Genomic DNA, 13,863 nt, shown 5'->3' with positions numbered 1-13,863 from the left:
GTGGACACTTCAAACGACCCGAATCAACTCACAACTATCTCCTCTATGTTCTGTCCTTTTGAAGTGTCTGTCAGCAGATCCATCCCAGCATCTAAACAAGAACCTGGGAAGCACCTGCCAGCCCCACACCCTCCACGGCTCAGGCCCATCCCCTCCAGTCCCTCCCGACCCCGCTGTGGACTCTGGAAGGACCACCTAACTCATCCCTTTGCCTCCACTTTCCTTCCCCTCCAATGCTTTCTTATGCTGCCTGAGTCATCTTTTGAAAATATGAATCTGAGTATTTCTAATTCCTCACTTCTTAAATTTTGTATTTCAGTCTTTAAATACAACGCCAACAGAGAAAAGCCTTTTCTCTGTTAGCCACAAGGTTAACTGAACTAATCATTCACCAGATGCTTAGTGTCTGCAAATCACTGTTTTAGGTGTTATGTGGCACTTTAAGGTGGGTGACACAAAGTCCCGATCTCAAGGAGATCTAGTCAAGAGCCTAGTGGGATCTTACAACTTCTGTGTGTGGGAAAGCTGGAGGGCGGGGTGGAAAAACCTCCAGGAAGAGGGAACATCACATGCAAATGGAAAGACAAGTGGCACAAGTCTGGAAAACAGGAACTGTTTCCAAGCCATTTGCCTTGGCTGCCACATGGATTACAAAGAAGAGACATTCTGGGACCCCATAGTGAAAATAAATTGGCGCAAAGAAGCTAAATCAGGATTCTTGATGGGAAGAGGGTCATGAAGGTATGTCAGCAGGAAGACGAGCCTGGGAAAACAAAGCTAGCGATGCTGTGCGATACAGAGTGAGGTGGAGAGTGTCCACAGCTGGAGGCCAGTAAGACCGTCAGACGCCGGCCGCACTAATTTAAGAGGATGCGGTACAAAGTGAGCGTGTGAAAAAGGACAAAACAGCACAACAACTGACGGATTCCAACTGGCCACGGCACAGAGCACTGTGGCCTAAGACACTGGTGGCAAAGGGAGACCTGTCAGGGGAATGCTGAGATCAAGGGTTGACTTTGGAAATGAGTTTTGGGGGAAAAATAGGTGGGGATGAAACCAACGTTGGTGACAGATCTCCGAGATCCTTTATAGTTTCAACACTGAGAATCTACAATGTATTTACTGTTCGATGTTGAAAAGAGGGTGCAGTCATCTGTTGCAATAACAGAACACTATGATGGGCTTTAAAGGATGCCCCTTCTACAACCTGAGTCAGATAACGTCACTCCTTGGCTCCATCTCTACCTGTGAACCGCTTCCTCACTCAGAGTAGAATCTGAAGTCTTCACCACGACCAGCAGGCCCTGGTGACCTGGCCAACTAACTGACTTCTCCCTCCAAGTACTCTCATCCTTCTTCCTGCCCTCAGGCCACAATGCCCTCCCTGCTGGTCCTTGGAGGTACCAACACCCTTCCACTTCCATCAACCTGGAATGTTCTTCTAAGAACCCCATGATTCGCTTTCTTTACCTTCTTTAGGCTTCTGCTCAAAGGTCTGTTTATCAGAGAGAAGACATCTCACCGTCCCTTTTAAGAAGCCCACTTCTGGGGCGCCTGGGTGGCTCAGTGGGTTAAAGCCTCTGCCTTCAGCTCAGGTCATGATCCCAGGGTCCTGGGATAAAGCCCTTCATCGGGCTCTCTGCTTAGCAGGGAGCCGGCTTCCCCCTCTCTCTCTGCCTACTTGAAATCTCTGTCTCTCAAATAAATAAAATAAAATATTAAAAAAAAAAAAAAAAGCAGCAGCAGCCCACTTCCCCAAATCCTCACCCTGTATGCCCTATCCCCCTGACTCTGCTCAGGGTTTCCTCCACATTACTGCTGCCTGCCAGGTGGCATGTGTGTCTGTGACTGTCTCCTCTCCTTAAGAATGAAGGTGAGCTCCAGGAGAGTAAGCAGTTTCTCTGTTCACTGCTATCTCCCAGGAACAGGCCTAGCACCTCCAATTTATGGCATGAATGAGTTGGGGCTTGAAGAAAACGGAGAAATTCAAAAGTGCAGCCGCAGGAACCTGTGTGTAAATAGGACAGAGATCACAGCCTGTGGACTAAGGAAGAGTCTTGCTGAGGGCAGGTGCCACAGCAGGCTCACTTGTCCCATACAGGTGTATACGGATAGAAACCAGCTGCCCTGAGCACAGCAACCACACCTGTTAGCCTTACCAATTCTGCATGTGAAAAGCAGAATAAACAGACAGGTATACCCACACATTAGGAGTGGGTTGGTAACTCCTGGATTTACAGACCTGTTCATTTTTATCTGGCAAAGAAAGGCTCATTTTGACATCTGACTTCATTCTCCGCAACAGGTATGGATTTATGGTATCTCGTAAGACACATGCACATTTATAAGCAGTTTTAACCTTTAAAAAGAGAAAAGGGCAAACAATTACTTATGTTTAACAAATGCATTTGTTCTTACCCCTCAACTGATTCCAATGTTTAAAAAAAAATTTCCAAAGACCCATGGTTTTACATAATTGGCTGGAAATGGTTGAAAACAGTTTGGAAAAATTAGGATAAGTTCCATATACTCCAGAAGGTGGTACCTTTCCAAAGGTATCATCAGTTAAAAAAACTTATTACCAAAATGTACAACAAAAGAACTAGTAATCTTGTATCCAATTCCTCCTCCATACTTTGCTTTAATTATTATTATTATATTGCTAGACCCTACAGTAGAGATTTCTTCGGTTCTCAACTACCCTCTAGGGAAAAAAACGGCCTTCAAATGAATCTCTGTTTATAATCTTGCATTCTACTAAAGCTACAAGCGAAGTGCTGCTCTGCAAGACTGAAGATCAAAAGCTAACTCTGGGGGAAAGCTGCAGCTATGGGAGCAACCAGATAATAAGCAGAGATTACTGCCCACTGGGGACTTAGGAGAGTAAGTTCAAGAAAAGCCCTATGATCCCAGAAATGAAAGGTCACTCTAGCCTGAGATGGAGCATATGGTTCTGTAATGGAGCATAGCCACATGAGATGGGTATTAACTGTATGTAGAAAAACAAAGACCCACAGCTCTGGAAACACTCCCTCTGCAATTCACTTAAAGGCAAACAAAGAATTCAGTAAATTATTGATACTTAAAAAAAAATTCTGAATAGGCTTAACAACCTAGTAAATTACTATTTAACGGATCAAGAAAAATTCTAACCAAAGTGTAACAAAATTAGCTGCAAAATGAATGAAAATAAAGAGTTTGAATGTAACACATACAGAAAAATTCATGTTAAAAAATTAACATAGGGGTGCCTGGGTGGCTCAGTCAGTTAAATGTCTGCCTTTGGCTCAGGTCATGATCCCGGGGTCCTGGGACAGAGCCCCACATCAGTTTCCCTGCTCAGCGGGGAGCCTACTTCTCCCTTTCCCTTTGTCCCTCCCTGCCCCCCTTATGCTCTTTCTCTTTCTCTCAAATAAATAAATAAAATCTTAAAAAAAAGTGAAAAATATTTTAAAAAACCCTAAGAATACCCCCACTCAAGTACGTATACATGTATACACACATATGTGTGTTCACCCTGTGTGTATGTGAGCACGTACAGAGAAAAAAAACAGGATTTACTTGGAATAGCAGACAATAACAAATAAGTTCAATTAATCAACAACTTTTAGTTACAGGTAATCTCATAACTATCATTCAGCCACTGATTACAAATTATCCTTAAGAGGATGATCAGGTACATATTATGGTTTGGAATACAAAGATAATAAATTTCAAAATTTAACGTGACATTACAGTCCCACCAAGGAAGCAAGTATACTGTTAAAATTCTTCCTAAAAATATATACAATATGTTAAGGAAACCATCTCCATATCCCCACCTCTACTCACGTATATCTCCTCCAGAAGCACGAGTGAGCTGGGAAAACCAGGGCTGGGTTGGTGAGTACCTGGCCACTCATTCTCACTTTCTCCTGCCTGTCCACCCCTCTGGAGAGTTCTCCTTCCACCACCCCTCCCTGTTCTTGGACCACTGTGGTAAACTCACAGGGGTCAGACCTCACAGGGGCTGGGGATGGGTCTGTTTTTCACACCCAACTCTCCTCAGAGGAAGAACTGAAACTCTGGAATGTGGTGGGGATAGGAGAGCAAGGAAGACTAAGAAACCTAGTTTTAACTTTGATGTTCAGCCACGTTCTCAGTCCAACCTTCCTAGGCAGTCCTGTGCTTTAGGCAATAACGTGGATTCTACATTCCTTTCCCATCTGCCTCCCTGTCTCTCTGACTACACACATGGTAGGGATCCAAAACTGTATTTCTCTTAACTATCACTACCAACTTCCCAGTGCCATGGAAAATGGAGACCAACTGAACATCTATGTTTCCTTCCTATTCCTGACAAGGCAGAGTGATATTACTCACCAGTTTTGCGTTTTCCAGAGCTGAGAGACCTTACCTTAGGCCAGTCACCAAACCAGGGAATCTCAATAAACCTTGAGCAAGAAATGAGGAGGTTCTTTTCGGTTCTAAAATCTAAGCTTAACATGCAAAGCCAAGAAGCAGGCCATATTCTTGGTAATTAATGTTCTCCCCCCTCACCTTCCTCAGCCTAGCACAGTCATCTCTCCTCCAGGAATCCTTTCTTGACTCCCACAAGCTCTGATATTAGATATCTTCCCTGATCATAGTCCTCATTATTCTGTACTACAATCATCCTGCTGGACTGAGAACACAATTTGAGGGAAGATTCTGGTTGCCAGCTACCTCTCATCATTTTAGCCCCAGCCTGACACAATAAATAACTGCTGACAGATGATCTTCTTGGGATTCAGTAACTCATGGCAACCACGGACTTAAACAAAAAAGCAAATACAAAAACAACAGCTCTGGGGCGCCTGGGTGGCTCAGTCAGTTAAGCATCTGCCTTCAGCTCAGGTCATGATCTCAGTGTCTTGGGATCAAGCCCCATGTCGGGCTCCCTGCTCAGTCGGGAGCCTGCTTCTCCCTCTGCCTGCCACTCCCCCTGCTCAGGTTCATTTCTGTCTGTCTCACTCTCTCAAATAAATAAAATCTTTAAAAAACAAAAAAACAAAAGTTCTGCTCCCAAAGACCTTATAACCTACAAAGGGAAAACAGGTAAGTACACAGACTTCTAACACAAGGACGTCAAGGAAAAAGAGATAATGTTTAGAGGGTTTCCAAGTCTCTCTGTACAAATGATTTACTAATTCCAAAGGAAGTGGTTGATTCGAAGAGTTTAGAAATCTGGTAAATACCACCTCACCCAAGTAATCAGACACCACCAATTGTCACTACCCATGAAGGATAAACCAACAGCACGTGCCTCCTAAAGTGAAACACCAAGAAAGACAAGTCACAGAGAGTGGAAGACAAACCCAAAGGGAGGCACATTCTACAAAATACGAGGCCTGTCATCTGGAAAGTCATGGAAGGCAAAACAAAGACAGAGGAACTGTTGCAGATTAAAGGAAGACTAAAGAGACAAGGAAACTACTGGAAGAACTGATAAAATGTGGGTGACTTACAGACTAGACCTCAGAGTTGTATTGTGTTAAATTTCCTCCTGACTTGGATGTTTTTACTGTGGTTATGTAGGGGGCTGTCCTTGTTCTTAGGAAATACACACTGAAGGATTTAGAATAAAGGGACATAATGTCTACAACTTGCTCTCAGATGAGTCAGGAAAAACAAACAGTATAAATTTGTGTGTATGGGTACACAGAAGTAGGGAAGGAAGGAAAGATAAAACAAATGTGGCAAAATGTTAGCAGATGCTAATAACTGGTGGATCTAGTAAAAGAGTACAGGAGTTCTTTTTATAATTTTTCCAAATTTTATAATTTCTACCCCATTTCCTTTATCTTAGGGGGCCCCACGTCTTGTTTGTTTTATGGGAAAAGATGTCATTTGGAACTTTTGCTCCCCACCTTCTTTCTCAGAACCACCACCCAAGTTCAGGTCCAGGTCCTCACCACCCTTACCACCCTGACCCCTAACAATTCCCAGAGGTCCCTCAAAGCCAGCCTTGGTCCCATCACCACCTGCAGCCTGAGTGACCCTGGAAGAGCAGCCATCTTTCAGCCTCCTGCTCAGACACCTTCCGTGGCTCTTCGCTGCCTGAGAGCCTCTGCCTCCCTTTCAAGGCCCCCATCTCTGGCACCCACACCTTCCCAGCTACCTCACAAGCATCTCCAGGGCAATCAGGCATGTCTCTTCACTGTAGCCCATGGCCACACAATATGGCTGTGTTCACACCACTGCCCTGATGTAGAATGCCCTCACTCTTCTTGGCCTGTTTTCCCAGAACTGGGTTAAGGGGCATTTAAGTGTTGCACTAAGTCCTCTCTGAACTCAATCCTCCCTGGCTTTCCCTTCTCTAAGCTTTTACACTATCTTATGAGATATACTAAATTATATATACAGTGTCCAGAACTGATTCATTCTTGTTTCACACTTTCTGACCGGTTTTGAATACGTTAGGTCATTTTTTAAAACTCATCTGGAAAAACAGGAGCTCTCAAGCAAAAATAATTTTGTGATTTGGGGCAGATAACAGTTTATAAGCTTGGCCATTTCCCTTATATTATGAATGACTTTGCTACAAAGTACAGTATTAAGTAGGAACAGTTTAAATATTAAAACGCCTAGAAGTGTCAGCTGCCTACTACATTACCTGCACCGGAGAGGCATTTGAATACCCCCCCATGGTGATGGGGACTGAGAACTGTTCCATGAACACAGGCAATGTGCCTAACTTTCCCGGGAAGATGAAGTCAAAGAGCGACCACAGCTCCCGGAGGTTATTTTGCATTGGTGAGCCAGACAAGATGATGCGATGAGGGGTGCGGAACTATTTGGGGAAAGAAAACACTTTTTGTTAAATCCGTTTTTCAAGAGATGATCACCATCCCTACCCCAAAATATGTCCACACAATCCTGGTTATTTAACTTTTTTACATATCAATTTAATCTCCAAAATGTAGACATTTTACGCAATATAGAAAAAATAAAGAGGGAAGACTATTTCTTATTGTTCAAGCTGAATACTAGGAATGAGAGTTGGATTGGATTACAGTCTAACAACTGATCCCCACGAGACACAGTCAGTAATGTGAGTAATTTGAATTTTTTAAAACCATGATTATGGGCAAGAATAAAGAATTTTCTGCATTAAGGCAAAACATGTATTTCAAATTCCTTATGCAGAGGCAAAAGAGTCAATAAATGTGTTACCGGAGTTTATTCTCAATTAAATACTATTTTCCACCTGGAAATCTCCCTTGTTATAAAAGCTCATACCTGTTTGCAAGCAAGGGTGACAGCAGCGTTTGGATTTCGAATTTTGTGTCCCTCATCCAAGATCACGTAGTGCCAGTCATGCCTACTAATGTCATCTTGCATCAGCCGAATGTAGGAGTAGGAAGTGATCAAAATGCCATGACAATGAGCAATATCTCGAATTAGTTTCTCCTAAAATGATGATAAAATGGTAAAACCAGTTTTAAATAAGCTCATTTAAATAAACTAAATGAGCATGATTCTTTAAATGGTAATCTTTCAATGATGTAATCTAATGCACTTTTAAAATATGTATACAATCACAATACATACAATTACAACTATACATTATCAGCACTGGAAGTTTATGTTTCATTACTCTGTAAACACTGACTACTAGATCTACTTAAGGAGGAGGGCCCTCAAAAGAAAACTAGAAAAAGTTACAATAAGTAAACACTTATCCAATATTTATTTTTCTAAAATATCCTTTGTGTCAATTCTTGTTAAACTTAAAACAACAAGATAGATGGGAAGTGATTTATTAGTTTAAAACCAGAAAAAGAAAATGAGAGAAAAGCCAGAGAGACCAGAAAGACAAATTCAGGCGCTTTACCAATGCAGAACATGAATTCCAGGAGGAGAGAACAGAAAAGGATATAAAAACAATAATTTTTTTTGAAAGACAGAAAAAAATTCTGAGGAGAAACAGGAGTCTATAGAGCAAAAAGTAATGGAGTGTCAGGGAGAAACACTGAAAAGAGACCTATCCCTAGGAATATACCTACTAGAATTCCAAAAGTAAAGAGAAAATGCTGTAGCTTCTAGTCAGAACAAAACAGAAGATTCCCTTCAGAGGAAAAAGACTCCACCTGAGCTGGACACCTCTTCTGTTACACTAAACTGTCAGAAAGCAAAGAGAGAGACTTTCCATAATTGTAGGGGAAACACTCTGACCCTGGAATTCTGCACTGATCCAAACTAGCAGTCACGCTCGACAGAAAAAATAAATTCTACCTCCAGACAGGCAAAAACAGAAAATAAAGCAGCCAGAGAGAGGCCAGGTATAGTACACAATATATCCAGCCAGGTGTGGTCACTGAAAGAACACGGTCCCTTTCCAAGGGCAGAAGAAAGTGTGCCCAGAACACACAGCACTCTGCAGAACAGCGGACGGCAGAGCTCCCAGGCCCAGAATGCTCACTGCAGACAGAGCACTCCCAGCAACTCCCTGAAAAAGGACAGAGTCCTTATGAACCCCTGGTTTATGGGGAGAGACTATAATAATATACCAGGTCACACAGCTGGTAAGTGGTAGAGTCATGATGTGAACGTAGACGGGCAGCTAACTGCAAAGCTAGTATTAACTAAGTATCAGGCAATGCTGCCTCATACCTAACGGTGAAAGAAAAAAAAATTTAAGGGTAAATTACATGTAATATGTACACCAGTTCTTTCAAATATTACAGGTATCCTCTGCTTTCCAAAGTTCAGTTAGCTTCTTCGCTGTTACAAAAGACCTACATTAGTGCCCGTTTTTGCTGACCCAAAGAAAGCCAAAGAGGATTTTCACTTTTATAAAAAAGGTGAAAAGCAAAAGCAGCGTTCCGTCTTTGTTGTGCAGCGAGCCTTTATAGAGGCAGCCCACGCCCAGAGCACGAGAGGGGCGCCACCAAGCTCCTTCCCTGAGAACTACACTCAGCATCTGGGCAGCAAGCGCCGTAGCTTTGAACCAGATCTATAAGCATCTATCCATTATCTCGATTTATTTTGTGCGTGTTAGCAAGATGTATCCTAAAGTATCAGAAAACCCTAAGAGAGGTTACTGTTTGGGTAGGGAACGCTCAAGAACTTTTCCATATAAATTAATGGTAAGTGCTTCTTCACTTCAAGCCGTTTCAGGGTACGAGAAGGTTTTGTAGGAATGCTCCACTTTTGGACAGCAAGGAAATCTGTTTTAAAACAGTAAGTAAATGTTTAAACATTGCTTTAAATATTAATGAAACCATTAATAATAAATCTAAAATATAAGGAGGGATATATTTGGGGACGCACGGGTGGCTCAGTTGGTTAAGCGTCCACCATCGGCTCAGGTCATGATCCCAGGGTCCTGGGACTGATCCCCACATCAGGCTCCAGCTCAGATGGGAGTCTGCGCTCCCTCTGCCCCTTCCCCAGCTTGTGCTCGCTCTCACTCATTCTCTCTCAAATAAATAAAATCTTTAAAAAAAAGGGGGGGGACATATTTTTAATTGTCACTATAATTCTAGTTTAGTATAACAAAATCTTGAATAACAACAGGAGAAATACGTGTACTAAAAATCCCACCCTGTCCAAGGGTAGAGATGACAGACACTGTCTACTTTTTAACTGTGAAAGAAAAACAGGTTGGATTATATTTGTAAAAAAACAAGCCCATCTACTGATCCACAGCTGCTACTTCCACATGAATACAAGAAAAGAAACAGACTGTAGAACTGTCAAACCACTCTAGGGGAAAAAAGTAATAGAAAATAGAAAAAAATCAGGAAAATAGAAAATATAATTGCTGGTTTCAGACGAAATGTACCAGGAGTCTCCACAATGACAGTGGGTTATTAGCAGCGAGACTTTCCAGCAGGTAAACACGGCCCAACCCTTAGACCCAAACGAACCTGGCACTGAAAGCTGAAAATATGGGGATTACCTAAGAAATGCAAACAGAAAGGGGGCAGGACTAGAAATACAAATAGCTGACAGAAAGAATTGAACAGAAAAAAAGAGGGATATTTTAAATTTTAAAGGAGACAGTGCACACCGGAGAAGGAGCCCCGCACCAAACCCGGGGCGCAAAGCCGTCAGAGCTGTGCTGATGAAGCAGGATATCCACAGCCAGCAGGGAACCCGGCACAGCCTCCCAGAGTTTGACAGACCAGAAGAGAGAAAGTAAGATTAAAGAAAACAAGAGGTCAAAAATTAAGATACAAATGATGTGAGCACCACCATTCCCGAGCTCCTTTTAATAGTATCAGCAGTTTCTGACCACACAAAGAATACTCATTCTTCACACGCCACTGACGCTAAACTCAGGCGGAGCAGTCAGTCAGCGCAACCTGCTAAAAAAGGAAAATGAGAGAATAAGATAAAAACAAAACTCAGGGGACCCTAAAAAAACAAAACTGGCAGAACTGAAAAACCATAAAATGAAATAGCCCACTGAAAAAAATCAAACAAAACAGACAAAGATCTGTCAAGTCAGCCCAAAGAGCAGACTCAGACACAGAGCCTGAGAATGTCGAAAGAGCAGAACCCAGATGGAGACACTACACAAATGTGTCTTCTCTCCACCACCACTAGTGAGCTAATGCCAAAACCCCGAACACTTTGACAGAGGACAACTGTTAAAAAAAATAATAATAAAGTACCAAAATAAAGTACCAAGAAAAATGAGACAAACCAATCAGACCAATTACTGAAGAACTTGAAAAAGACGGTATGTTCTTCTCACCAAAAGCCAACCAGACCCAAAGGGTTTCATGAGCAAAGTAGAAATCCATCCCGTTGTTTAACCTATCTCAAAATGCAGGAAAAGACAGGACGCATTTCAATTCATTACTATAAGGCCAACAGAACCCTGTTTTCTTCTTTCTTTTTTTTTTTTTTTAAAGATTCTATTCATTCACTTGACAGACAGAGCTCACAAGTAGTCAGAGAGGCAGGCAGAGAGAGAGGAGGAAGCAGGCTCCCCATGGAGCAGAGAGCCTGATGCGGGGCTCGATCCCAGGACCATGACCATGGGACCATGACCCGAGCCGAAGGCAGAGGCTTAACCCACTGAGCCACCCAGGCGCCCCTAGAACCCCGTTTTCAAAACTAACAGACACAACACACACGTGTACTCCCTAGCAGAGATCCGTTACTTATAAATGAAACCTAGCTGTATATTAACCTAATAAGGCCCATCACAGTAATATAAGAGCGAAATATCAAGAAACCTAACGCAGTAGTTCATGTAATCACAATTATACAAATTTTAAAAAATTCAACATCTTCAAAAATGATTTTAATATGTTAATAAACTAGGACTGAAATATTTTTAACTCAACAGAGTTATAAAAGGGTATAATAAGAGCCAAAAAAATTTTGAAAGAGATAAACAAAGTGGGAAAAATGACTTTCTCATGTCGTAACACACTTAAAACTTCCCAGTTCATGAAACTACGATACCCAGTACACATCAAAGGTTCAACAGGGAGAGCTGTATTATCTACTACTACTTTGACTACTACTTTGCTGTCCTATTCACGGTTTTCAATGCCTGCACAGTCCTACACTGAAGACCACACCTGACCAACCATTTCCCAACTCTGTACCTTATGGTGAATGCACAGTAAAAACCTCAGGGCTCACAGCTTTCCAAACCCACAGACAGGTTTCTCCTAGGACTCGCCTCTCTCCCTTTTGCCCTGACTACACTGCTTATCCACCACCACCACCGGCCCGCCACAGCTACCAGTGCCCATGTAGAAAAGTGGGCTGTCCAAAGACAAACTGCTCCACCTCGATCGCCTCATTCCACAAGTCCCGTGACTTTTAGAAGCCAGAGCTGATCCTAAGAGCTCTTCTGCATTTCAATTTTCCACTGAGACTGGGGACAGGCAGCTGCCACCAACTCTAACCCCATTTTCCCCACCAAAAGAGCAGTGGCTACTAGAACTCATGAAGCACTTAGGACCCGAGAAGGCAGCAGACTGAAACCGAGAATGTCCATGCCCAACTCCCCTCTAGACCTGGAACCCTGTGCATACACAGAGACAAGAGGGGGATGAAAACAACTACCAATGTTTGGGGCTTCACAACCAAAGGGGGTCAAATTACCACCCACGTTTATAAAATGTCCACTGGGTCATAGACAAGCCCTACAAATGTGGGTCCACTTGCTTGGGACCCTGAACTCCTGTAACTGCTGGATGCAAAGACTCGCCATGGCCATTCCCTTAAACCCAGCCAAGGAATGCCACCCCAAGCTGGATTCTGGATGTTACTTCACCACAGGAGAACAAATGAGATGCCAACCCTCTCAAATACACAGCACTGGCACTGTGGTCACCTTCTTCTGCATGTTCAATAAGGACTAAAGTTCATTTGGAAAATTCTACAATGTTAAGCCACAGAAATACAAAATTTCTACCATACTCAGAAAGATGTATGATGATGAGTAAAAATCAAAAAGACTTTTATAAGAAGCGTAAGAAATTTTTTTTAAATGTCCTATTGAAAATGTAACTTCCACTTAACAGCCACTGGGTAAAAAACACCATGTAAGACTTTTTGTTTTCACCTGATTCAATCTCAGAATTCTATAACTGCCTAGACTAGAGTTTCAATAATGGCGAATTGTTGAATATTATGGACGTCTCTATCCAAACACTTAAGACAAATCATCTCGGGCGGTTTCAAATTAAAAGCTTGTAAAATATGTAACCTCTCCTAGTTTTTGCAATTAATAGGGTACATCTGCAATTAGCCTGACTTACTGAATGCAGTGCTGTTGTCATTAAAAGATGTCTGTGAAAGTGCTGCTGTTATTATGGAGGCTCAGGAGACCAATCCCTCCTAGAGGGCAAACAGTGGACTGGTAGAAAACAACAGCCATAAATCACACTGTCAGGCAGCGGGGAGAGCGGAGTGGAGCACAGGCACATGAAGGCCATTCACGGTAAACACAGCACGGCAGCTTCCCAGGCAGGATTTACTGCACCTGTAATTAATTAAAATTTCCTTCAAGCTAAATCTTTAATAAACAAGGATTTGTGCTGACAATGAAGAAAAAAAGGGCTCCAGCAACATAATTTTACAATATACCTCACAGAACAAGCATAGCATCTATCATTTCTTGTATCAGGTGTATACACCGTCTCTGAAGTTAATAGGAATTACATCACTTTGTGTTATAATTTGTGTACTTGGAATGGGTTTGAAATATTTAGGATGCTTGAGGGACCATGTGGCCCTTTTCTACTTTAATTTTTATGTTTTTTCCTGACTCCCTTCCAGCTCTTTAAAAAGCCAAGTCCTTTGACTCTGGTGTTCCAGAAAAACGGGCCTTTTTAAAGAACACATGATGGCATTTTCATCAAACAGCCATGTTTTCCATGGTTTGTTCTTTAATCACAACTTGTGTTTCACCAAAAGAACTTTAACATGCTATTTCATTGTTTCCATTTGGGGCCAAACGCATCTGGATGTGAGGAAAAAAGGTCTAACGGGAATGCCTGCGAACATGTTTGATAAAGCAAGTGTGAACCTTCAGTCTAGCAAGTATTTATACTGAATCAGTCAGCAAGAGCAGAGCATCTTCTCTTCTGACCACCACAGAAGAATGGGTCTACAACATTCTTTGTTTCTAACAGTAAGAATTACCTGAGTAAATGAAGGAGTAAAAGAATTACCTGAGACACTAAGCTTCTCGTGCATACCTATTACCTCAACAACTCTGCACAAAATTACCAAAAATACTCATTTTTGGGGAGACCAATCTAGGCTCAGAGAAGCTAAGTGATTTGCCCAAGGTCACAAAGCTGTAAGATTCAAACCCTGGTCTGGTCATGACAAAAGCTATGCTTTGAAACCTTTATGCTATTG

The 13,863-nt window shown here is 42.2% G+C and overlaps 1 protein-coding gene across 1 annotated transcript in view; it reads right to left on the bottom strand.

Moving 5' to 3' along the window:
• Window positions 1-13,863, bottom strand: part of ERCC6 (ERCC excision repair 6, chromatin remodeling factor) — a 77,266-nt gene that overhangs the window by 20,103 nt on the left and 43,300 nt on the right. The window contains exons 9-11 of the mRNA XM_080822439.1: window positions 7,261-7,431; window positions 6,635-6,811; window positions 2,243-2,359 (exon numbers count right to left, since the gene is read on the bottom strand). Coding sequence (XP_080678565.1) covers window positions 2,243-2,359; window positions 6,635-6,811; window positions 7,261-7,431 — 465 coding nt within the window. The remainder of the gene's footprint in view (window positions 1-2,242; window positions 2,360-6,634; window positions 6,812-7,260; window positions 7,432-13,863) is intronic.

The sequence above is a fragment of the Martes martes genome, assembly GCF_963455335.1.
Source record: "Martes martes genome assembly, chromosome: 14".
In the NCBI taxonomy this organism is placed as follows: Eukaryota; Metazoa; Chordata; class Mammalia; order Carnivora; family Mustelidae; genus Martes; species Martes martes.
Note: the sequence above shows the minus strand (reverse complement) of the source record. Positions and strands in the feature narration are given on the sequence as shown.